Source organism: Camelina sativa, chromosome 11 (genome assembly GCF_000633955.1).
Source record: "Camelina sativa cultivar DH55 chromosome 11, Cs, whole genome shotgun sequence".
Classification (NCBI taxonomy): domain Eukaryota; kingdom Viridiplantae; phylum Streptophyta; class Magnoliopsida; order Brassicales; family Brassicaceae; genus Camelina; species Camelina sativa.
In genome coordinates, this window is record NC_025695.1 from 28,323,889 (window position 1) to 28,351,090 (window position 27,202).

The following is a 27,202-nucleotide window of genomic DNA, read 5'->3' on the forward strand; positions in this document are numbered from 1 at the left end:
AGCTCTCGCGGCTTCGTACCCAGACTTAACAGTATAATTCCCAGACTTTGTCAAGGTCCAAGAATAACCGTCCCTCGAGGCAANTGGTATGTCTCTATTGTTTGCTCTTCGCCAAACTTCTTCTTCTTGGATGGCTTTCTCCAGAATATCTTGCGGAGACTAGGATATATTTTCAAAAACTTTCTTGTTTCTTGCCTTCTAAATATACCACATCATCCAAGGGAACGTCCTCAAGTTTTGATCAATGGCACCAAAGTCTCTACCACGCCCATATAGAAAATCGAGGTTGCTATATAGGGAAGATGAAGGGAACACCATAGGATGGGAAGAGATTGTCGATAAGGCCCATACTTGACGTGCTGGGGGGCATTCAAATAGCATATGATTTATAGTTTCCTCCTCCGCTCCACATCTAGGACAATCTTTAACTCTACCAATATGGCGATAATGCAGGCGTTGACATGTAGCCAAGCACCCAGTCACACATTGCCACACGAAATGCTTAAGCTTTCGTGATGTTTTTAACTTCCATGCTTGCGCCTTGAGTGTTGTAACACTTGGCTCCTGAAAAGGGAGGTCGCAAACAGGCGAGAGATAGCTCTCGCGGCTTCGTACCCAGACTTAACGGTATAATTCCCAGACTTTGTCAAGGTCCAAGAATAACCGTCCCTCGAGGCATTTAAGCTCGGTTTGATTCCCAAAATAAGGGTAATTTCTTTCGGGGGAAAAAGTTCCCGAAGACGCTCCAGTTTCCACCTTTTTGTATTGAAGTCGATCAAGGTGTTAACACATATCAAGGGATTTCTCTCAGTATTTAATCCTTGTGGTGGTCGCGCTGGAGTATCTGGGATCCACGGTTCAGTCCAGATGCATGTGCTGAACCCCGAACTTATGGTCTTACGGATTCCATACGAGAGAACATGTTTTGCCGCCAGCATGCTCCTCCAACCATATGAAGGTCGATTGGATACTTGTAATTCTAATGGGCTACAGTATCTAAAATATCTCCCATTGAGAACTCGACTAAGGAAGGAATCTGGATATCTCAGCAACCTCCATAGCTGCTTTGCCAAAAGAGCAAGATTAAATTCTTCTAGTGTTCGGAAGCCTAGCCCACCTTCAGAAAGTTGAGTACACATCTTCTCCCATGAGATCCAGTGTAGATCTCTACTATCTGCTCTATTGCTCCACCAAAAAATCAGCAATCGCACTAGTTAGTTTTGAACATATAGCTTTTGGTAGGAGAAATTAAGAACTCAGTCCCTTTCCTGTTATTACAATATTTAATCCAACAACATCCATAAAGTTGAACAGCATTTACAAAATCATCCCAAAGTTGTAACTCAATTTCCAAAATATGATCCAAAATAATCACAATGTAAACGTTCCAATTGTGATACCATCTGAGAATCATTCCAATTGTATGAAAAGGAGTTATCCGAAATCCGATATATAGTAACAAAAAAAGTTTTATGAATATATGCAGGTACCACCGAAGAAGAGATTTCACGCTATAAAGCTAGTTTTGAGAATGCACTGATCATTGTAATCAAAGAGCATCAGCAAATCATTCCAATTCCATTGCTGAAAAAAAAAAGTTTAAAGAATACATCCATATATATGAAAAATAATAGAAAAGATATTCTTGCTTACTTCACAGATATCATCTTCTCCAACAAGCCTAAAAGGAATGATTTTTTCTCCAAATTTAGATGCAGTTCTCACGCTGGAGTCTCTCAGTGTCTTCCTTGTTCAGGAACCATAGATCACCTCCACTGCAATAGCCATAGCTAAAACATTTCTTTACAAACCAAGATCGTTGAACTTCTACTTATAATTAATAAATGAAACAGAGAAGTTTTACAAGTTTATGAACCTTAGAAATATCATTGAGTGCACAAGCCAACCAAATTAAACCCATTACATTTAACAGAAAAAAAGACACTCACCTTGGTCTGGTTCTTGTTCTCCTCATAAACCCATTCAGTTTCTTTTTCAACCCATATGATCTTTGACAATCTGAACAATTCTTCATCATCGGTGTTAGTAAAAGAGAGTCTTATTCCATCATTAGCTCTCGCCAGCTGATTATCTCGAAACCTCTTTTTCAACTTCTTAACCTTATCCATTAGCTGTTGCTTAGAGAAATCTGATCTCATGGTCATGGACTCTCTCATAAAACTGTAAAAATCATCCCAGTTTTTATTGTAGCTCGATCCGGTTTCTTTCTGAAACTCCAAAATCCCCTTTTTCCACACAACAACATGAAAAGGTAAACACTTTATATAAAAAAGGAGTTAAACAAGAATGTAAGAAAAAAAAAGATAGTAAACAGAGATGTTATTAGTTACAAACCGAGAGAATAGAGATCTCAGCGTCTTTAGACCAGGCTATCTTCAAAGAAGAAGAAGGTTGTACAAAAGTGGCCGTTGTGCTCGGTAGCTTTCTCCTCCTAAGCATGGCCTCCCTACCGGAGATGTCTTCATCATGTTCACGCTTCCTCGAGTAAGGAGACGGAAGCATTGGTCGACTGTTGTTGTTGTTGTTATTGTTGTGTCGGATTTCAAAGCGAGGCCGAGAGTTTGACTTAATTTGAGTAGTCGTCGCTGGAAGCACTTCCCTGAAATAACCGCTTCATTGATAACTTTTGAATTTGGAAATTTGAAAAACCCTAGTTTTTTTCCCAAGTTGAGAGAAACGAGTCTTCTTTGTTTCAAAAATACCAGAGATATTTCACCANAAAAAAAAAAAAAAAAAATACCAGAGACAGAGAGAGTAATAACTAATAAGAAACGCAAGCGTTGCGTTGGACTCCTAAACTGGACAACCAAATGCATTGTGTCGTTGGAATTTCAAGAGTCCAATACAGAAATGACTTAAATACCCTTTTATCACACTCGAGGTTTCAAAATGTACCAAGGATAGATCTGGGAAGTTGCCAAGAGTTTTTTAGTTCCGGTCTTTGATTGGTTGATTGAGATGCGTTTAGTACAACTACAGAAATTAAAAGGTGTTTTGATGTCTCATCTTATTTGCCTCAAAAGATTACACAGTTTTCTTGTAATTGCAATATTCACCCAACCCTCCTGAAGTTGAACAATATCTACAAAAATAATATCAAATTAGCAGATAAATCCTGAAATTGTAACTTATTTCCAATCATGTCATTAACATTAAATTTTATTATTATTATTTTACTTTAAATAATATCAAATTCGGAATCTAATTGAAGAAGATTTGGAGCCCGAACTAACACAAATTATTTTTAAAAAATTATTTCTTCACCGAAGTGTTTTTCGGTAGCTAATATCTTATTATATAAAGTTGAGTTTTCAAAGTTAGTTATTAACAGGATTATGACACGTGTCAAGTATACCGATGAGATGTTGATATGTGTCAAAAAAAAAAATTTTTAAACAGCTAATTAAGATAATAACATTAAATCTACATAAAATTTGCATGTTTATATCTAAAAAGAAATTTCCTAAATCAAAAAGGAAAATTAACAAAGCTAATATATTTTTCACTGTACGCTAATTATATTATACATGTTTTCTCAATTAGATTTTGACATGTATAAACAAAAAAATAATTCATTAAACATGTATATTATTATTAATCAATAAATAAGGAATAACAAATCTAAAAAGAATAACATAACTTATGTCAAAAGAATTATTATTTTTGAAACGTAATAGGATAGCTAATTAAGAAAATAACATTATATTTACATAAATTTACATGTTTAAAAATCGAAAGCTTTGATCTTTGATTTTTTCTGATATAATTTTGCTTATCTATTGTGGGTTTTTGATTCGTGCAGGTTCTTCAATGGAAGCTATCATATGCAATAAAATGGAATCAAAGTATATAAAGCCCGCTAAATTGATCGAGGATAGAGTCACTAATGGAGGTTCCAAAAGCGATTCTATAGTTAGCAGCGTTATAAGTTTCGAAGATTAGTCGATGGTTGATGTTTCTGGTCAAAATATAGAGTTTTCTATTCTGGATAATGTCAATGATTTCGGTAATGAAACAAAAGCTACTTGATCGAGTAATTGAGAAGCAATTTTGAAATTTGGGAAGTTAGAACAGTAAACTGTTTTAAAATTGGTTTCAAACCGGATTTATGTGATTTTTTATCAGATTGGGTTCATAAACCGTTTAAACCCAGGTATATAGAGAAATATACGAGAACTTTTGATTCGGTAGAAATAAATTGAGAACTGACGATTCGAAAATATTTGAGACGAGGTCATAGTTCTAAGTAATTTTGGTACAATGCGATACTTCTGAGGAGTAAACAGGTCATCAATCCTTTAACGTGATTATGACATATGTCATGTTTTGGATTGTTTATAAAGTTTCGATTTTGTATATCTGAATTATTTAACACTTATATATACCATCATGATTATAATTTTCAAATTTTTATTTTTTTATATGTAATATTAACTTTCTTTCAATTTCTCAATGTTTTATTGGGTTGGTCATCATTGTACTCGAGCTCAAGTTAACAGTTGTGAAGGTTGTTGACTTGTGTTGGTTGTTGACGTGTAGTGGTGATGGTTTCTCTCGTTGGATTAGCATTATTATCGAATCATGATCACATGAAATGGAATTGTGGTTTATTAAATTATTAGATTTTGGTCTAATTAGTTTAATTGGAAAATATTAAATGGAGACTTGGTTTAGGTTGGTTTAATTAATTGTTGTTATCTAAACTCTTGCAGACCAAGTTTATGTCACAAAACAATTTTAGTAATTATAAAAACTATAATTATATTAAAATGAAAGTAAAGCAACCTAAAATTTGTTTAAAAGACATTTTATTGGTGGTGATAAACAACATACTTTAACAATAAAATAATTTTGGGTGTAAGAGCATATTTTTAATGGTAAAACATACAGTAAAATTTTACGTGTTTATTAATTATATGTTATTTTGATGAATTTTTTGCATGTAAAATATTTTGTAATAAGTTGTGAAATATTCTTGAAATTTGTCAATAATAATATTTGTAATGATGAGTATTTGGCAAAAATTTTGGTGGGATATAATTTAGCTTTAGATTATTGTAATAATTTTAATAATATATTTAAAATACAAAAATATAAATAAGTGTATGAAGGTAAATACAAATATGATTTTTTCTCTAACTAAAATTATTGATATATTTACTTCAGGAAATACTTTTTTTATATAATTTTAAAAAATTGTTTAGGGTTATAGATTTATTTTCTTTAACAATTTTAAAACCCGCACATCGTGCGGGCTTTTATCTAGTATTAATATATAGATTTTTTATCTATACTAATAAGAAACAATTGATATAAATCAAACTTTACAAAAAAAACACTCCACCATTTTAATCGACTTGTACAACTATAAATACAAAAGTGTTAAATGATATAGAGATAAAACAACTAAAATTACAAAGTCAAATTATAATATACCCATATAATTATAAAAATAGAATATATTATGTAATACTATTATCTCTACATTGTAAATGAAAAAGAAAAATTACAAAACGAATTTTTGTTGACTAAATTAAATTTAATGAACAATAAGGATATCCTATAAACACTGCATGTAGACAATAGAAATTATACACTGCATAATACATATATAGTTAATATAATAAATATATATTTTATTTTTGTATTTCTAAAAAAAAAAATATAGGTCCGCCGCAGTGAATATCTAGTTTCTATATTTAAAAAGAAAAAAGAAAACACAAACCTTTAAGTCTTCAACGTAAAATGTGTTGTATGAAATTTTAACATACCACCCCGAACTTACTCAATTTCTACATTAGCTGCCATATGCAGATATGCTTTTTGAATATTGATTTCAAAAAGTTAATTAAAGTCTCAAATCAAGTAACTATATTTATTGATATCAGAGATCAAAGGTTGGGATTTCAGAAGAGAAACCGTGTGCGAGGTGATAGAGCGACCTTGGCAAAATGTTTCTGTAAGGATCAGTTTCTCTTTTGGTCTTCAAATATGTCATACATCTTTCTACCTCAGACTTGACCTGCAAGTAAACCTCATGAGCTCTCTCTTTATCCTTTAGCTCTTTCTCTCTACCTTTTGTTTCTATTGGTTTCCCAAAGTGTACGTAATACCGTCCCGGAATCTTGGGAATTATTCCAGGCATATGCAAATCTTGGTTTCCTACTTCTCCTTCTTCACCGGTCCTAACCATTTATTAACGTCACACAAATATTATATATAACAGTTTCATGTGATGATTATCTCTAACAGAGAGTCGAAAACAAAACAAAATACCTCAAGTAAGTAGATTCTTCTGTTATCTCTTTTATAAGATTCTTCAAGATAGGGATCTTCATTTGATCATTGTAATCGAAGACCACCTGAGAGAGAATCATTCCATTTCTCAAAAGAGTTACTTGAAAACCGTTTGGAACAAAAAAAAAAGAGATTTAAGAAACTGCTGCTACTGAAAGCTAAAACGAAGAATAAGAAGAGATTTTGCTTACTTCACAGAGATCATCTTCTCCAACAACTCCAAAAGGAATGATTTTCGCTCCAAATGTAGATGCGGTCCTTACAAACTCTGAATGTTCTGGCCAAAATAACTTGTATGCTTCACCCTGCAGAAATGAAGGCCAAATATCAGATATACAACCATTTACCTTTCTGTGCAAAGCTTCACGAACACCTCCAGGATACAAAACCACATGAGCCTTTGAACGTAGTAGTTTATAGAAATTTATATTTGAGACTGGAACTGCGCCTATCATCCTTACTGAGTCGAACATCTGCATATCCGGGAGTTTTGAGCCAATCTTTCTGGTAAACATCACTGGATGTGCCATTCCTCGCAACGAAATGTTCTTTTCTTTCAAGAAATGTATTGCTGCTGGACGCAGTTCGGTACCAAGCAACATGTGATTGCCAACATACAGAACTGGTCCCTCTGAAGGTATTCCCGCTAGTGATCTTACTACTGTGCCATTTTCTAGCGTTGAGAGAAAAACTGGGGAGGTAATAGCAGTTAACAATCTGGACCAGAGATATAAAAACAATACTTCAGTATTTGCTTATAGTAGCATAAGCAAATATCATATTCTAGCTATACAAACTATTTTCACTACACAAGAAGTGTAACATCTCTGACACAGCGGATTGTCATATACCTTTGTGATTCTTCATACTCTTTAAGCTCAAATGGGGTAGGCGGAATGTAATCAGAAACGTAATCAAGCAATTTTCCACGGCGATAATAATAACTGCACTTGATGATAGTCACCAGATCTACCCCATCCTCCTGACACGACATAAAATTAATCAATCTCCAAGTTTACTGAGCCAAATTTTATGTAACAAGTTTTCTCCTGGTTATAAACTGATACAAAGAAAAACTTTCTTTCTTACATCAGGACAAAGAGCATCTTACCAAAAAGAGCAACTGTCCGTTATTCTCAAACTTACGGACTTCACATTTCGGCAATGTACAACGGAGTCTTTCAATGTCTTCCTTGTTCAGTAACCATTGATCGCGTCCACTGAAATAGTCATATTAAAGCTACAACTCAGCTGCTAGCTAAGACAATTTTTTATGAACAAATAACTGAACTTCTACTTATACTTAATAATGAAGCAGAGAAGTTTACTAGTGTTTGAACCTCAGAAGTATCAGTGTTTGGGCTTTGACTGTGTACATGTGAGATTTAGCAGATGCTGAAGCAGATTTAAGCAGTTGAAGCTTCCATAGAAGTGTGTCCTTGGGAAATATCCTAACCAGAGTCTGCCAATAATTTTTTTCCGTGAGTTTTATCACATAACAACAAAATTAAACTACAAAACGAAGAACAAACAAGAGCATGTTACTAATCAAACACTACAAATCTGTAAAGACGGAAAGAACATGCATCAATTAATTGTTTTACTGTTAGATTAACTGAAGTTGCAAAGTAGTTTCTTAATAGCCCTCCACCCATCTGTGCGGCATCAGTTTCATTCAGCATTGTCTCGAACATTGCCGCAAACGGATAACCTATAAAATCAAACACAGTAAACCATGATTTTGAACCAAAACCTGATACTAAAACCCATCTTTGAGACAATTTGTCTTTGATTGGAAGATATACAGGGAGTAGTTAATTTCACCTTGTTCAAACCTAAAATACTCTTCAAGCAAACTGGGAACTCTGTCAGGCAAAATTTCCAGTAGACTAGATAAAGGTTGCAACATGATGTTATTAAAACGTGTAACTGCATCAAACAAAACATATAATGAGCACACGACAAGACGCATACAGTTCATGAGATGTACAGAAGCCAACAAAAAGAAGAAAGACAATGCACAAATCATAAAGTACGCGCTGTGCTCGGTGCTCCATGACATATTTTTGAGCTTGCAACATTGTGTGCTTACATAACATTGGCCTAGAAAGACAATAAAAGAACTTAATTTACCTGGATTAGCCAGAATCAAGACAAGATCGATGTCAGGGTTACTGGCTGCAACATCTATAGCAAAAGAAGCTCCAATAGATTCTCCAACTATATAAATCGGTCTATTTGGTAAACGGAAGTACTCTGACCTAACTGTCCTCTCAATAAGCTTCACAATGTCTGAAGACGACAGAACACAACAGAAATAGTTTTCATCCACACAAGACTTAATCCGTTTGGTCATAAAATCGTAATGAGACAACAAAAATTAAAGAAAGAAGAAGCACCTCGAGCAGGAGTACGATCACTGACTGGAAAGTGAAGGCACCATATGTCAAATATCCTATCAAAAAATGATGATGACATCAGAAACTAAGAGTAAACCTTGTAGATAAATATTGAAGTGTTCAAACATTTAAATCTAAGGCTCTAAAGGCAATAAAGAAGATTGGAACAAACAAGACTTACTCTCCAAGCTTCTTATACTGGCGAATGAGCCCTAATCCAGTACCATCGATCCCTACAATTTAGATTTCTAGGTCTTGTTAACTTGAAAAGGCTACATTTTCACAAATCTTTAGAAATCGAAAATTGAAAGAACAGACCAGGTAAGTAGAGAAGGAGAGGAGAATCCGGAGCACGTGCGCCACATTCCAACGGAGAGAACCACCGAGGCGGACCACCATCTCCGCCGTCTGATCTGACGAAACCTCTAGCCTCCACCAAAAAATCATTCAACCCCTTCCTCTCCTCGGGCCGTGCCGCCTCCGTGTACGAATAGGGATTCACCGTCGCCGTCACTCTCCCACCGTAACGAAAACGTCTATGGAATCCGAGTTTCGGGTTCGTAAACCGATCATAGGTCGGTCGTCGGGTTGAACTCCAGTGGAAAAAATCAGTGGGAAAGGTTCCATCGGCGATACAGAGTGAGGGAACCGCCATCGATGGATAGAAGAACGATTACGTAGCTCAAACAACTTCATCATCTTCAACTTCAAGAGAGGAACACAAGAAGCTCGTGCACACGAGAAAACAGCGATGAGTGCTCCGCCTTTTCTTTTATCGAGGTCCGCGTTTTCTGTTTGAATTTTGCCAAATTCAACTTTTGGTTTTAAAAGAACCTTACCTAATTCAATTTCAGATGGTTCGGTTTGGTTCAAACCATGTATGTGTTGGTCTTAACTTTTCTCACCCAATTAAATTTTAAATGATTTTCTCGTCTTATTAGAATTGGTTAACATCGTAAGTTATGAGATTAACAATTCTAAATTACAATAGAAAAAAATGAGTTGATTATATTTTAATTTTAATAGAAATAAGAATTGTAGATAAATCGAATAATTTTTTCTATTTTTTCTTATTTGAATTACAAAAAAATTAGAATATATCCCGTGCTATAAATCGCTGATCAACATTTTCTCCCAAAATTATAATATAATAATAAGTTACTGTTATAATTGTTTTAAAAAGTTATTTTGTTTGAGACAGTATTTACTTTTAATATTGCAATTGTTTGGTAAATCTACATATAATTTTTAAAATACTAATTATTTAGAATATTATAGTATTTTAATTTGTTGGATGTATATTATCATTTTCTATTTTTTGTCGGTTGTATTTACATCATTATTTTGTAAATTGTTTTAAATTATTAATTATTATATTCTAATTGTGAGCAAATTCTAAATTTTATTAATCAAATAGTTTTAGTTTTACTTACTCGCCCATGTGGAATATTAAAAACACACATTTTTTCATCATAGAGTGAGTAATATGTCTTCAGTTTTAAAAATTAAAATCACAACATATGCATAAAAATCTACATGTTAATTATCATATGTATTTTATGATAATTCAAAACAATTTGTAAATGAAATAAAAGAAAGATGATAAGAGAATCATAATTTAAAATTTTAACAACATCTTCCAAATATAATTATTAAAATAATAATTTGGATACTTAGATATAAAATCTTATTTTATAAAATTCTGATTGGTTTACAATTTTTTAAAAAATAATTAATAATTTTTACCCATAATTAATTAGAAAGAGTTAATATTATTTTTTGAAACTAAGAATTATTTAAAAGAAGTCTTATATTTAAATTACATTTTTATCCTTACTAAAAATAAACATTTGCCTTTAAAAGTAATGGCATAACAATGTAATTTTTTACACTTTATAAGCTTAGTTTTATATTTGTACTTCCCAATTAATATAGTAGGATTAGTTAATCATTATTTTTTGAATTATGCAACCATTTCCACTTTAACCAATTGATAAAAAAAAAACTCTTAATAAATTTCATCCTACATATTATAGTATACAATGAAATCGGCAAGGGTGTCTTGATAAAATTTCATGCTGCATATTGTAATATACATTGTATAAAACGAAATCGACATACTTGTGGAGAACAATTATAAAATTCTCAAAAAGCAACTATCCAACAATTCATGTAGTTAGTACAAGAAATAATAATAATAAAAACATTATGGTGTTTTGAATTTACTATTTCTACATTTTATTTACAATTTTTGCTCATCTTATAGTGTCAATTTCGATGCATCAAAATAACTTTAAAACATATATGATTTCAAACAAAAATAATGCAAAAAAAGATAGGACATGGTTGATGTGAAACTAAAAACCATTTCGAATTCATCATAAGGTGTTGTAAAAGAGGTTGAAAAAAAAAACATATTCCATTTAAGAATTTGTGAACAAAAGAAAAGGGATCAAGAAAGTTTGATTTGCATATTATTACCAATGCATGACTTTATCATATCAAAGAATGCTCTCTCACATATCTACAAACTAAGAAACAAGTATTAGATTAACTAAATGTGAATAACCAACACCTTTTGTATTGGCTTTGTGCATATTTGACATTAAAAATTGAGTGAGATAACTAAAACATTTTTCTACCAAGTCGATGCAATCTCCAACACTCAACATTTGTGTGTTGATAAAATTTTGTATCAAAATGCGGAATAAAAAGTGATGAACTTCACTATAAACGATAGCTTCAATATCTATCGTGACAATAATATGTAATTTAAAAGTAATTTTGTATTAATTTTTATTATTGAAATTACTAAATAATATATATTGATTTTTAAAAATATTATATAATATTTTCATAAAATTAGGCATAAATTAACTTTTCTAAATTTTAAAATAACCAAACAAAAATAATATGAGATTTGTTTTTTGGACGACAACAATATGAAATACAAAATTTAAAGACCATCATCCACATGCAAATTTTTTCTTCAAAGAAAACTTATGGTGTGTTAAAAAAAATGCTAAATTTGGTTGCATGTATATGACTATATGTTGATGAGAATCTTTATACACTCAGAGACTTAAAAGAGAAAAAATGAGCTATGTTTCAACATGGACATTTCCATTTCTTTGGCTCACGCACGCCAGTATCCGCTATTACAAATATCTAACACTGTTCTGGTTTTAATTCTTATTCATCTAGCTTGTTTGCTTATACTTTTTGACTCATTTCTCTAACTAATTCAGGGGAGAATCGATGTACTTATTTTTAACACTAATACTTCTAATGTCGTCCGAAATGTTTCAACTGCTTATATATATATATATATATATATATATATATATATATATATATATATATATATAGAATTATACATTCATATTACAACCTTATAAATTTCCACATATAAATTGTCTTAAGCTTAAGTTTTCGCAGTGTAATACTCAACTAATTAACTTTCTTAAGGATTTTGGAACTGTATTAGTGTGTGATCTTCATAAGTTTTGACTTTTGACAGACACAATAAGGTAGATTACTCTTGTCGCTTGATACCAAATAATTAAAAATAAAAAGATTTAATAATACTTAATTACAGTAATAAATGGGTTTAATTTCGGCCATTTTATAGGCTCATGCTTTATAGCTTACTAGTATTATATCCGGTGCGAAATTATATCTTAATTACATTACAAATTTTACAAAGATAAAAAAATGTAGGAAAATTTTATTTTTATGGTTAACAAACCCAATTACAATTACATAGCAAACATTAACTAATTTATAATAATATGTCACAAATAGAGTTGTACACAAAGATTAGTGATAGCAAAAGAAAAATCTTAAAGATCCATAAATTGTTGACTTAGTAAATATGCTGTTAAGGTAGAGAAGATAAATTAGAGATAAGAAGATATAAAATTTACTTTTTATTTGGTTATAACATAGAAACAATTTACCTACAATAAAAAAAAAGGAACTTACCCAAAACATGGTGTAATTATAGATCATTTGGCAGCAAATCTTTGGAATTGACGTTCTACTTTCACAAACGCCTCAAAGATGAAGATTTGACTTTCTCAAAAATGGCTTTTCTCTCTAGTTTTTAGTGATAATTGGAGAAGAATCAATGAAGAAATAAAAAAATGGAATAGAGAACTGATATTGGAGAAGAAGAGAGATTAAAAAAAAACTAGTGAGAATGGTTTTTTTTTCTCCCATAGAACGTAGCAGTAAAATGAAGACTGACACTTTTTTTTTTATCAATTAACTTTATTTTTCTTAATTTATTTTCTGCTTAATTTTGATAAACTTGACCACATGTCAGTATTTAATTGATCAACTAACTTATATTTAGTTGAATATATAATTTGTTTTATTTTTCTTTCTTTACCACGATTTTACTTTTATTTATTTTATTTTTTTGAAAAATAATTATTTTCACATTAATTGGATTTTAGGAATTTGTTTTAATTATGTAATTTTACTTCTTTGCTTTTTTTCTCCACGATCCTTTTTTGTTTAACGAATGATTATTTATAAAAATAATGTTTTTTTGCTGATGTGTCAAAGAATTATTGATGGAGTGACTTGTGTTTTATAGTATAAAGGATTCGGTTATTCCTTTAAGGAAAAGCCACAGCTATTCTGTGACTGAACCGAAGATAACTGAACCGGTGAGTTGGCTCAAAAAATGGGGTAAAGGTGCTTCACGTGGTCACATTGGGTTGTCGCTCATGTGAGCACTACTTGATAATTGATATGCTCGTAATCATTTTACACATCCTTTTTCTAATAATTTATTTCCTCACTCCATCATTAGATTTCTTGGTAAAAAAAACATTTGACAAAAAAAAGATATACACAGTTAGATTCTTCATTTTAAGAACACATAAAAAAAAATATATATATATAAAGTATATTTTTGCCAATATTCAAGATATTGATCAGTGACTTATATGTAAAAAAGAAATTCTTAAAAATAGCACCAAAATAAGTTTTTTTTTCTAAATTTAGTACAACATCTCTAAAATTTTAAAAATAACATTATATTTTAAAATTAATTTTTCAAATTTAAATCTTAAATTCAAAATACTAAACATTTTCTCTCAAAACTATACCCTAAATATGAAATTAAGAACCTAAACCTAAAAAAAAATATAACATTTAATTTAAAATATTGTAATGTGTTAAATAATACTATTTTGGAAATTTATGAAGTATGTGTTATATTTGTCTATAAAATTTGTTTTAATACTATTTAAGGATATTTTTCTATATATAAAACTGTGAAAAATTGTTTTAATAATCCGCTTATTAATGAATATTATTTATCAGCCATGCATGCCACGATTATAAAATGTGCATTTGCGACTTCTTGTTAATTACTTTCAAAAGTTTAAACTAAAAGTGGAGATTAAATCATAAACAAGATAAGGAGTGACATCTAAATGACGTAATAGTAGTAATACATTTGTACGTACGTGTTCGAAGTTCTCTATTAGTATATCACATGAGGATTAAAGCTTTACAGACAAATGGAAAAATGTCACTTGTATTTTAATTGATTTTTGATCAATTTGACGTCGGGACCAAACGTTGCCTTGAAATTTTAGAATTTAATTTAGTCTAAGGTTTATTTTACATTAATTTGCTGATTTGTTCTTGTGTTCTTTCTCTTTTGTTTCAGGTGCATGCAAACAAAAAGCCACAAGCCAACTGATTTACGTAATCTACGAAACAAGGATTTAGCACAGTTTGAACGAGAGAACCGAAAAGCAAAAGCCCAATCCGACGCTATGTCCCAGGGAAATAAAACGGAGACTCGTCAACCCAACACCCAAGGGGTTGTTAATCAGCCTCAGCAAAGACAACTCCCACAAGAGCGAGACGAAGCTGAACCAAATCCACCAGCACGTCAAACTACTTTGAGGGACGAAGATGCTCACAACAGGCTTTTTGCGAATCGATCTGCGATTCAACCACCGGCTCCTGCGAGGCAAGACTATGAGATTAAACAAAGTCTAATCAACCTGGTCCAAAATCGTGTGTTCAACGGACTACCTTCGGAGAGTCCTTTGGATCACATAGAAGCCTTCGAAAGATTGACCAGTACAACAAGGTCCAATGGTGTCCCCTACAATTACCTCATGCTGACACTGTTCCAATTTTCCTTAGGAGAAAAGGCGCTGAGATGGCTAAACCTTCTAGATCCTGGATCACTCACCACTTGGGCACAATGTAGAGCAGCTTTTCTGAATCACTTCTACACTAAATCTCGTTCAGCCAAGCTGCGAAGCAAAATCACTACATTCTCTCAAGGAGGTATGGAGACTTTTTGTGAAGCATGGGAGAGGTTCAAGGAATATTTCAGAGACTGTCCTCACCACGGTTACACCCAAGCGAATCTTATGAACATCTTTTATGGGGCCATCGAACAGAAGTACCAGATGGCATTAGACACAACCAGCAAAGGGGATTTCTCCACTAACACCGCTAAATGAAGCCAACCTCTTGATAGGAACCTTGCAGCAAGAAATAGCAATCACGGTACGGGTTACAATCGTACAATGCGAGTCAATGTTGTCGAGACAAATGCTATTAAAGACCTCACCGCTAAATTGAATCTCCTTCTGAAGAGAGATCACCAAAACATCAACATGTGTGAGGAACAGCCCCAGACATAAACAGAATTCGGATCTGAGGCATGCCTTGAGGGGACGGAGGAGATGAACTACATAGGAGGGCAACGAAACTTTCAAAATCGAGATTTCAACCAGAATTTTAGGAATCATCCGAACCTGTCCTACAGAAGCAACAATGTTGAGAATCCTTAAGAACATGTCTATCCGCCGCAACCTCAACAAAGCATCTTTGCACAAGGATTTCAGAACAAAGGAAAAGGTTATGGAGGATCAAATTTCCAGCAAAAGCCTCAAGTCAACAACATCTCACAAGCTTATCAGGAACCTCCACCACAGCCCGCAGCCCCGCAAGAAAGCAAATTGGAACTGATGATGCATGCACTAATGGAAAATCAGAAGAAAAGTGCCACTGAGGTGAATGTCAAGATCTATAACATGTATTTAGAGCTGAATGGGAAAATAGAGACGCATGCGAGTCTTAGAGAACAAAGTGGCACAGTCTGCAGCGAGGATTAAGGCACCTCCAGGGACACTTCCAGGCAAGAACGAGGCTAACCCAAAATAATTCTTGAATGCTATTACCCTTCGAAGCGGCAAGGAACTGAAAGATCCTCAACAGATAACAAAGACTGACCGATCCAATAACAAGACTAGCCAATACTCGATACTAGAATAGGACAGCGACCCCGATAAGGTGACCAACAAAGCTACAAACAACGTGGAAATCCCTGGTACAAAAACTGCTAAAGAAGAGCAACCCTGCAAACCCCAACCATATGGACCCAAACTTCCTTTCCCTACATGTCGTAAATCCAAGATACAAGAGCGAGAATACGAAAAGCTGAAATCAGTGGTAGGAGAGCTTCAGGTCAGACTCCCTTTCATCGAGGCAGTACGGATGGTTCCATCTCTTGAGAAATATATGAAGGAGATCCTCACCGATAGGCTCATTTTAGAGAAAGGAGTTATGTATCTCACACACGAATGTAGTTCAATGCTTCAAAATCGAATGCCAGAAAAATGTGGAGATCTAGGACCATTTACGCTACCTTGCACAATAGGAGATCTCAAGTTCAATAATTGCCTTTGTGACTTAGGGGCAAGCGTAAGCCTAATGCCACTTAGCGTTGCAACACGACTTGGACTATACGCCTTCAAACCGACCCAAGTCACTTTAGTCCTAGCTGATTGCTCTACCCGACATCCAGAAGGATTATTGGAGAACCTACCAGTGCAAATTGGGAACTGCTACATACCTACTGATTTAATTGTTTTGAAACTCGACAAAGAATCTCAAGAACCCATTCTGCTTGGAAGACCTTTCCTGGCCACTGGGGGTGCAATGATAAACGTCCGAGAGGGCAATATTGATTTGCACATGGATGATTTGGTCTTGAGATTCAATCTGGAGAGAGTAGCTAAGAAACCCACCATCGATGGCCAAACCTTCTGGAATGACACGATAGAAGAAATAGTGGATGAGATCTGTGAAGAAGTATGCTCGAATGATCACCTGGTCGTACCCTTGACAAAGGAGGAACCAGAGCTAGGATACTTGTCTGAAGAGACTGTGAAGATGGTAGAAACACTCGATGCTGCAGCAAACTTAGAATGCGAAGTCCTTTTTGTCAATTTACAAACTGGACTGACTGATCCCGAAATCGGACTGACCAATCCGCCCCTTTCTGCGGAAGTCGCTAATAAACGCAGTGGAACGATCGTTCCTGTTTTTGGAATAGTAAATCCTAAATCCTGCTCTGAGACCAAAGAACACCGGGAGGACTGGAGCAAAATCAAAGCTCCAAAATTGGACTTGAAACCACTTCCAGAAGGACTCAGGTACGCTTATCTAAGACCAAATTCCACATATCTGGTAGTTATTAATTCTAACTTGAATAATATTGACTTTGCACTCTTGCTTTGCGAGTTGAGAAAATACAGGAAGGCCTCGGGCTATTTCTTAGACGACATTTCAGGTATTTCACCGCTGTTATGCTCTCACCGCATTCACCTTGAAGATCCTTCCAAATATTCTATAGAACATCAACGAAGGCTGAATCCAAACTTAAAGGAGGTGGTGAAAAAGGAGATCCTCAAACTTTTAGGCGCTTGAGTTATCTTCCCAATCTCCGACAGTACATGGGTGAGTCTGGTCCATGTGGTATCAAAGAAAGGAGGGGTGACAGTAGTTGCAAACGAAAAAAATGAGATGATCCCTACAAGAACAGTAACAGGACATCGAATGTGCATCAACTACTGTAAGCTCAATGCAGCCACCAAGACGGATCATATTGCCCTTCCGTTCATCGACCAAATGCTTGAGGGCCCAGCCAAATCACCCTTACTACTGCTTTCTAAATGGTTACTCTGGCTTCTTTCAAATTATGATCCATCCGGATGATCAGGAGAAGACAACATTCACATGTCCCTACGGCACATTCGCTTATTGGCGAATGCCTTTTGGGCTATGCAATGCCCCAGCCACCTTCCAGCGTTGCATGTTGTCCATCTTTTCTGACTTGATAGAGGATATCATGGAGGTATTTATGGATGAATTCTCGGTCTATGGTTCATCTTTCTCCTTGTGTTTTTATAATTTGTGCAAGGTTCTTCAACGTTGTGTGGACAAACACCTTGTTTTGAATTGGGAAAAATGCCACTTTATGGTCACCAATGGAATTGTTCTTGGTCATCAAATTTCTGAGAAGGGGATAGAAGTTGACAAGGCAAAAATTAAGGTGATATCCAGTCGGCAGCCTCCTAAGACGATGAAAGATACTCGAAGCTTCCTCGGCCATGCTGGGTTTTATCGGCGGTTCATCAAGGATTTCTCCAAGATCGCTCGACCCCTAACCTAGCTGCTGTGCAAAGATAACTCATTCGTGTTCGATGTAGAATGTTCAGCAGCTTCCCTTACACTCAAGCAAGCACTAGTCTCCGCTCCAATAGTTCAACCACCTTACTGGAGTCTACCTTTTGAGGTTATGTGCAACGTAAGTGAATTTGCAGTAGGAGCTGTTTTAGGTCAGCGAAAGGATGGAAAGCTTCATGTCATTTATTACGCCAGCAAGACACTCTATGGGGCACATGTCAAATATGCCACAACGAACTGAAGTTATTACGGTGGATCCTACTCCTGAAAGAATTCAACCTGGAAATAAGGGACAAGATAGGAGTAGAAAATAGAGTGGCAGATCACCTTTCTAGTCTAAGGGTCGATGAATAGATCCCCATCGATGACCGACTTCCTGAGGAGAATGTGTATGTAGTCTTAGCGTTTAAGGACTGCTACAACGACAAAGCCGATGCTAAGGTTCTTCAACAAATTGGTGATGACTCCCCATGGTATGCTGACATCGCAAATTATTTGTGTGCTGCAGAGGAACCTCCAAACTTTACTGGATATGCAAAGAAAAAGTTTTTGCAGGATGTGCACCGCTATTTTTGGGATGAACCTTACCTTTACAAGCACTGCGCCGATGGCCTTTACAGAAGATATGTTCCAGAATCAGAAGTTCCGGGAATTCTTTTTCACTTTTATGGATCCAATTACGCAGACCATTTCACTACATTCAAAACTGCAACCAAAGTACTTCACGCCGGCGTATGGTGGCCTACTCTGTTCCGTGATGCACATGATTTTGTCTCCTGATGTGATGCTTATCAGCGAAGACGGAACATAATCAGCGAAGAGGGAACATAAGTAAGAGGAACGAGATGCCACCGAATTTCATCTTGAAAATTGAGGTATTTGACTGTTGGGGAATCGACTTCATGGGACCTTTTCCACATTCTTATGGCAACCTCTACATACTTGTGGCAGTAGACTACGTCTCCAAATGGGTCGAAGCATTGGCAAGCCCCACCAATGATTCGAAGGTGGTTCTCAAGACGTTCAAGCATATAATTTTTCCACGGTTCGGTGTTCCTCAAGTGGTAATAAGCGATAGGGGAACTCACTTTATCAACAAACTCTTCGTGAATCTTCTGAAGAAGCATGGAGTAACACACAAGGTCGCCGCACCATACCATCCTCAAACTAGTGGGCAGGTTGAGATCTCTAACCGTGAAATTAAAAACATCTTGGAGAAGACAGTAAATTCAACAAGGAAGGATTGGTCTGCGAAAATCGATAATGTGTTGTGGGCCTACCGGACCGCTTATAAGACACCTATCGGAACCACACCATTGAAGTTGATCTATGGGAAGTCATACCATCTACATGTCGAGTTTGAGTACAATTCACTTTGGATGACGAAGCAGATGAACTTCAATATTAAGACCGCGGCCGAATGATGTCTGATTCAGCTGAATGAACTTGATGAGATCCGCATAAACGCATATGAGATCACAAAAATCTACAAGGAACGTAATAAAGCAATGCTTGACAAAAAAAAATTCCTAAGAATTTTGTTGCTCATGACTTGGTTCTACTCTTCAACTCATGATTGAAGATTTTTCCTGGCAAACTACGTTCTCGCTGGTCTGGACCTTTCCGCATCAAGGAAGTTATGCCCTATGGTGCCGTCGTTCTTTGGAACAAAGAAGGGAAGGATTTTACAATTAACAGTCAACGCCTAAAGCCATATCTTGCTGATCATGATCCAACTGGGGATTCTACAATTCATCTGCTGGAACCCCAAGCTGCTTAAGCAGCAAGAACCGTAAGGCTTGCGACTTTAAACAAGCGCTAATGGGAGGCAACCCAATGGGGTTAGCTCTGTTTTCCCCTATCTTTTTATTATTTTCTTTAGGATTTTTCTTTTGTTTTGTTTTCTTATAAGAGCTACTCACCGGTCATGCTGGTATTGAGTCTTTATGGGACAAGTTCAAAATGCAGAGGATGCAAATTCTTTTAAAGAATGTTTCTCAGCCATTTCAGGATCGGTCAATCTGTTTTCGGATCAGCCGATCCTCGTTCCAGGTAAGTAAATTTAAGGGAAAAAGAGAAGGGGAAGGAAATCGGTTTACTCTGGTTATTGGACTTAAATTGAACCGTTAACCCGGTTTCGCGCCCAATTCCAGTTTTTCAAGCTAATTTCGTTTTCTTCCTTCCTCTCTTCCCTCTCGCCGACCCCGACTTCAAATTGCCCTCTCTCTTTTGATTTTTCATTGTTTCGATTGAGGTTTGGGTTTAATCCACTCGAATTTTCACTTTGTTTCAAACCCCCATAGTTAGAGCCGCGATCGAGTAAGGTAAGTCCTTCAATTTCCCATTCTTACATTCGATTTTCGGCGATCTCCAGGTTCAACTTTGGTCCTCACAATTCTTTTAACTTTTTCCAAAATTGGACTGCGAATCGATGGGGTGAATGATCATAAGCATGTTTCGGACCTAAATTTTGGCTGATGTAGCTTGAATTTCAATTAAGGGTTGTAACATGTGTTAAATGATTAAGAGAATTTTCGGTTAGGGAGATTTGTTTTAGCTGGAATCACTATGGGATGAAGTTGGTGAAATTACCTCCTTTACGAATGCACCTTTACTTCCTCAATTCCAACCTCTCAGATATTGAATTTCTCACTCTTTGCAGATAATGCCTAAACGACGCTGCAGTGGTAAAGAGCCTGCGATTTCTCTAACTGACGAGCCAAAAACCAGAGTTTGGAATACTGAGGATGCTAAGTGGTTAAAGATGTTGGATCAATGTAAGATGGAGCAGACTCGGTTTGCTGATCGAGAGCTTTTTGGGAGGATGGCCATGCTAGCGGATTTTGATGAGTTTGTGAGGAACATTGAGTTTGGTTCTTTTGCTGAGAAAGCATGGGACTTACATGAGCGGTTTGCGCGTGAGTTTCTGGCCACCGTGAAGGTGGATTTGTCTGACAGTCCTGACATCGGCGGAGAATTGTTCGATATGCTTCTTCTTGCTCAAGAAACATTACACCATCAGCATGTTCGACCTTTGTGACATCTTTGGCTTCCCTCGAAACATGCAATGCAAGATGGATAAGCTTGACAACAGAACCAATGTTTAGAAACTGATTGGAGCTCAGAACTATGTCTCCTGCAGAGCCAGGCATCCGAAACCCAGTCCTTCGCATCACTGCTAAGTTCTTGAGCAACACCATTTATGCTAGGGCTGAAACTAGCACATTGCAGCTACCAGAGTTGTGGATGTTCTTTCACGGTTTTCATCGGTTCCTGGATGATCTGACTTCCCCGGTCTACCACCAAACTCACGACGTTAACTTTGGATTCTTGCTTTCTAAGGAGTTTGAGCAAGTACGAAAGAACATGGCCAAGGCTAAAAAGAAGGTGATACTCATCGATAGCTTGGTGACTCCTATCATTGAGTATTGTGGCATTGCTTTGCCATCACCCAACTCAATTGGGAAGAGGAGGTTCCTTGACCTTAAGTATATGTTCACCAGTGAGATCCTTGTGCATCATAACTTCATTTTACAGATTTCAAGACAAGGTAGGCGACCTTCGTTACATGCGGATTCCCATGCCTGCCTGCACCTCCCTCAAAAAGACTGAGAACATCACTTTTGAGCCTCCTACCTTAGCTCTATGTGAATTCCCAGAGATTGATGAAGAGCGAGAGCATGTTCCACGCCGGCACAGACGAGCTTCACAGCCACAACCAGATGTCGTCTCAGGTCTATTGCATCCATCTCGTTCACTTCCACCATTTCCACCCTTTGACGTCAGCCAGTTTGTTGCTACACATCCTGTCCAGGGACCTCATTCCGAATTTGAGAAGTGGGTTTACGATACCCAAAGGAAGAACAACATGCTACTCAGACGACTGGCTTCAAGGACTGACACCTTCTTGCTTTGCACCGCCACCATCAGACGATGCTGCTGCCAGTGACGCCGAGGACGCAGCTACTGAGAACCTCCATTCTGACCATTCTGAGACCTCCTCGCCTTCCCGCTAGACTACTGATTGACCATGGGTTACCTTTTTCTCTTTTTCTAGGATTTTTTTTTTTACTTTTTTGTTGTCGAAAGTCCTTTTTTCTTGGCTTTGCTTTCACACCGGGACGGTGTGAAGTAAGTCCAGGGGAGGGATGTCTCCAAGTTTCTAATGTCGTTTTCTTTGGTTGTTTCCTTTTGATTTTTCTTTTCTTTGAGTCATTTTCTTATTTTTATTGAGTCAATAATTTTGGGGAACTATGACCATTTCTATGAATCTTTACTTTGAACTAACACTCTTATGATTGCTTTAGTACTTTCAATTTTAGAATGAAGCTTGGAACGAACATGAGCAGATTCAACACGCCCCGAAAGACCCTCACCAAAGAGAACATTAAGCTGATCTGATGTTGTCTTTAGCTTTGAAAGGACTTAACCGGATCTAACTTCTTGCCTTGGGACTTGGTATACATCAAACAAGACTCTTCCCTTAAGCAATACAAGACATGCATATCCTCACAAAGTATGCTTCCCCTCTCTCTTCCCTCGAAAAAAAAAAAAGAGGATATAGGTAATAAAGAAGTGAACCGAGGGTTGTGCGTAAACCCGTGCATCCTTCGAAATTCATGGAAACCTGTCCAAAGAAAAGAGCAAGAGATCGATAAAAAAAATACAATGATACCCTAGAAAATTAGGGAAAAATCGATCTTTTGGAAGTGAGAAAAGAGAGAGGAAAGGGAGCATATGAAGGAAGTCTTGGGCATTAAAGGTTGAACGAGTCAATAAGTTCGGTGACCGATATTCCCTCGGCGAGACCACACATTTTTACTAATCTGATGTAGAGAGACAACAATAGGGATACTGAAGGTTCTTTAAGGTTGTGGAGTTCAGAGTAGGGAGTGTTGATCCTAATCATGGGCAGAGTACAAAAAGTAGTTCTTTATTTGATTTGATGAAGAATGCAAAGCAGTGGTACCCAAGAACATTGCATCCAGTCCTATCTTCCCTTGGATTCTTTGGAATTTATGGAAGGCAAGAAACTGTTTTGTGTTTGAGGATTGTGTTCTCGCAGAGGAAGAAACATCGACCAAGGCTATCCGGAATGCCAAAATATGGTACGAAGCACAAGCCAAGACTCCTAAACTTCTAAGAATCATCCCGCCTCCACATGTTCAAGGGCCACTTTTTTCAGGCTTATCTTGTTTTGTGGATGATGCGTGGTCATCCTCTTCTTGTCGATGCGAAATGGGATGGGTGCTTAGAGAACCTATCACCCAACAAACATCATCCTTCTCTGCTACTAGAGACTTCGTGGGCTCTGCCTTAGTAGCAGAAGCTCTAGCCGTTCGCAGTGCTCTCACTATGGCTGCAGGTCTGTAAGGTGTCTTTAACATCTCAGTGTTCTCGGATTCCAAAATCCTCATGACACTCATCAATGCAAAGGTTAGTACTACAGAGCTCAAGGGGATCCTCCATGTTATAGCTTTGTTAAAGTCCTCCTTCGCCTATATCTCTTTTAAGTTTATTCCAAGAGCTAGCAATGTTGTAGATGATCCTGTTGCAAAATCAGCCTTAATGGCTTTAAATAATTCCTCCTGTAATGGAGTGTAACTCTTTCTTTTTCTGCTTATTGAAATCTTTGTTTGCCCAAAAAAAAATGCTAAATGATATCGTATATGTGTAAGTAATCTAATTTTTAGCTGCTAAAGACCAATCTTTGTTGTTTTTGTATTTGTAATTTTGTACTAATTAGAGTCTAAATGGTAACCGCGGTCGGGGCTAACAAATCCGTCTGCGGATCAAACTGCTCTGTTTTAAGTGTGGACAACGAACCGCTGCGGTCCAATTCTATTTGTAAGCACAAGCGGTCCGCTGCGGTTTTATTTATATTTCATTTGGATCGCACCACTGCGGACTACAATTAATAAATGGTAAATAAAAAATTATCTAATCCGTAGACGGATTTATCCACTCCAACCGGTATAACCATTCACACACTTATTATACACTCTTAACTGCTTGCATATCATAAAACATGAACTTACATTTTTTTTTGATACAAAATTGACCCCCTCCCCCCCCCACAATTAAGGGTTACTTACAAATTGTGTACATGTATTAATTATGTTTCAAATAAGAAGGTTAAATGAGTAATAAGTAAACTGAGGCGCATATGTTCTATTATTTTTAATATGTGTTATATTGTACTTTCATCAGTTTTCTAAATTATGTTATTTGTTTCTTGCTTTGTCAAAAGGTTGTAGTTGGGTTTATAAAGCGGATAAGAGAAATAACGAATACCAGATAAATAATACCAAACATTTATTTCAATTTCAACCTTCCCCTAGTACACAGCCTGTTATAGTTCTGATATTGTTTCAAACCTAAGTACCAAAACCCACTAAAAAATGTTAAGAGTGTATTGATAGATTGTGTGTATCACAAATTTGGTATACTGTGTGTGATTGCTTGGATTAATGCTCATAGAATCTTAACACAAAATTAACATTTATGGCAACAGTTGGTGTGTCTTGTCAATTAAAACTTATACATATAAGTTGGTAGCTATCACAGATTAAAGCATATACATATATGGGATAGAGATAAATCTTTAACGAAACAGTTAGGTATCTGACGTCGGGGCAGCTTCCGTGACTTCATTTATGATCTCTTTGTCGAACCCTCTCATCTATGACATCGAACTATAGTACAGACAAATGCTACTCTAATTAACCACTCAATGTGTACAGATACGTGTATGCACTAGCTCAAACTATTTCTCTCTTTTGTTTTAATTTGTTTCTCTATTTTGTAAGTTCCAGATTATATATTTATACATATAAACTAAAAAAAGGAATAAATACAAGAAAATTTAACAAATGAAAAAGATAGTACAACAAAATCTATAGTTAATTTAGCTTACATTTAAAGCCTACCCTCAAGAACCATATAACTAAAAAAAAGTTATATACTATATCGTACGAGCAATAGAGCAATAGACTATATAGTTTTTTTTTTTTTTCCATAAAGTAAATCCCCAACGTATGAGAGTCTGAGACTAATTTCTCTGGGGGAGGATATCCCACGGGTAGGGGCCAACAGGGCAATTCTTCCACCAAAATTAGAACCACTAGCCTATAACACGTGGTTAATAGACTATATAGTTTAGGAATTGTTTTCGTATAGTAATTAATGGGAATCTTTTGCTTAGCGTATATAAAGGCACCTAAATTAGGTGACATTCAGATAACAACCACAGAGGACACCAAGTTTTTGGTAGTATCTCAATAGCGACTTTAGCTTAATTATTTTGATGTTATTTTTATTAATTTTGTTGTATAAAGCTACCAAGAAATATACAGCTGCTTACATACCCCACAAGTATTGGAATGTACAACGAAAAGACAAAATAATAACTATAAGGTTTTTGATGTCACACATCTTATGAAAAAATTCGCATGTTCCATGTCCATACCAATGATGGCTTTTAAAATTTATCAAAATAATTGTTTTGTGTAGATAAAAAAGGAGACTGTTTAAACATAATGTTCTCATGTAAGTCTATAAATCTGATGACGATTAAATAATCCAAAAGTGGTGTGGTTAAAAATAATCTAATTACATTGGAATTAACGTTAAAGTTTGACTATTTCCTTGTAAGAAAAAAAATGACCGTTGCCTACCGTCATCGAGACCAACGACCATGCATACTTTTAAGTAAACTGACTATATTATCCCTACAAGCACGCACGCCTTGTGAAACTGATGATTTTATTTTCTAACAACAGCTGGAGGGCCAAACACGTCATTACGTTCTTGATTGGTCACTGTTCCCTCCACCCAGAACATGTATCTTTTTTCAATAAATAAATCACACTTCCTATTAAATAAATAAATAAATAAATAAAAATAAACCTAATTTTCCACTATATATAAAAATAAAAAATTGTGGTGCGTAACCGTTTCAGTAGAGCGTAACATTATTATTTTAAGTCGATTATATATATAAAAAAATCTTGTTTCTAAATCTGTCGGGGGTTTTATACATACAGTATCTTATAATATCTGTTTTATATCAAAATAAGTAATTTTATATAGTTAAAATTCAGTAGAGCCTAACATTATTTTTTAAAATTTTTTAAAAAATTTTAAATAAAGTATGATAAAAAAGGGAATAAAAAAATAAAGAAGCAATATTATACAAGTTAATAAATACTAGTTTTGACTTTTTGACTCGTTTACATTAAAAACCTATTCTATTGCGCTAGAAAATAGATTCAGGTACCACCACCAACTAGAGCAGCCTATGTCTCCAGTAAATAAATCATTAAACTTTCATTCTCCAATAAATAAATCATTAAACTTTAATTAGTAGTAATTGATAACCTAATTATTTAGTTTTCCGTGAATTGAGAAACTAATGTAGTGATGTTAATTGATAAGCTAATTATTTTCTTCGGTTTGGTGATACAACATTTTTACTATATAGTAGTAGTAGTAGTATGATTTTTAGTTAAATGAAATGTTACTAAAAAAAGTTTATGTACTACTACTACTACCACTAGTACTAATTAACAAACAAATAAAAAGTATATATGGTCAGCGTCTCACTTGAGAATTGAGATCTACCTTTTGTTTTTGTCCCATTTATAAAAAAAGAAAAGAAAAAAGAAAAAAATCAAGACTGGTGGGAGCTGAACTCAGTGAGCCGACTCGTATTTGGCAGTTACGTCTTCTTTTTCTAGCTGTTTGTGAACTGTGATGATCAGCTACTCTACATTGGACTGAAGAAGTAATGGCTGATTCTCAGCGACAATGGCCGGAGCTCCGGTGACGGATTCTGTTTAAGTAAGTAAGCGGCGATCGAAATACTCGAAGACGGTGGAGAGAGGAGGATGTTTAAGTCAGCGAGATGGCGGAGCGAGAAGAGCAACAAAATCAAAATCGTTTTCAAGTTGCAGTTTCATGCGACTCAG

The 27,202-nt window shown here is 35.4% G+C and overlaps 3 protein-coding genes across 5 annotated transcripts in view; 1 reads left to right on the forward strand and 2 right to left on the reverse strand.

The window, feature by feature from the left end:
- On the reverse strand, nt 1,507–2,523 carry LOC109127365 (GLABROUS1 enhancer-binding protein-like 3). The gene is made up of 3 exons (XM_019231983.1): nt 2,356–2,523; nt 1,950–2,246; nt 1,507–1,584 (listed from the first exon to the last, which is right to left on the reverse strand). Exons 1-3 carry the CDS (start codon nt 2,521–2,523, stop codon nt 1,507–1,509), a joined length of 543 nt encoding a protein of 180 aa, XP_019087528.1.
- On the reverse strand, nt 5,698–9,498 carry LOC104724486 (acyltransferase-like protein At3g26840, chloroplastic). 3 transcript variants are annotated; one of them, XM_010442977.2, is made up of 13 exons: nt 9,036–9,498; nt 8,899–8,950; nt 8,718–8,773; nt 8,452–8,610; nt 8,143–8,247; nt 7,935–8,029; nt 7,659–7,780; nt 7,430–7,538; nt 7,170–7,300; nt 6,666–7,035; nt 6,510–6,623; nt 6,298–6,383; nt 5,698–6,206 (listed from the first exon to the last, which is right to left on the reverse strand). In XM_010442977.2, the coding sequence occupies exons 1-13, from the start codon at nt 9,370–9,372 to the stop codon at nt 5,906–5,908; spliced, it is 2,037 nt and encodes a 678-aa protein (XP_010441279.1). In that variant the 5' UTR covers nt 9,373–9,498; the 3' UTR covers nt 5,698–5,905. The 3 variants fall into 3 exon arrangements, with proteins under 3 accessions (XP_010441279.1, XP_010441280.1, XP_010441278.1); XM_010442978.2 differs by having other exon boundaries at nt 6,780–7,035; nt 7,923–8,029; XM_010442976.2 differs by having other exon boundaries at nt 7,923–8,029.
- LOC104724487 (myosin-11-like) overlaps nt 26,839–27,202 on the forward strand; it is a 4,544-nt gene continuing 4,180 nt past the window's right edge. The window contains exon 1 of the mRNA XM_010442979.2: nt 26,839–27,200. Coding sequence (XP_010441281.1) covers nt 27,122–27,200 — 79 coding nt within the window. The 5' untranslated portion in view covers nt 26,839–27,121. The remainder of the gene's footprint in view (nt 27,201–27,202) is intronic.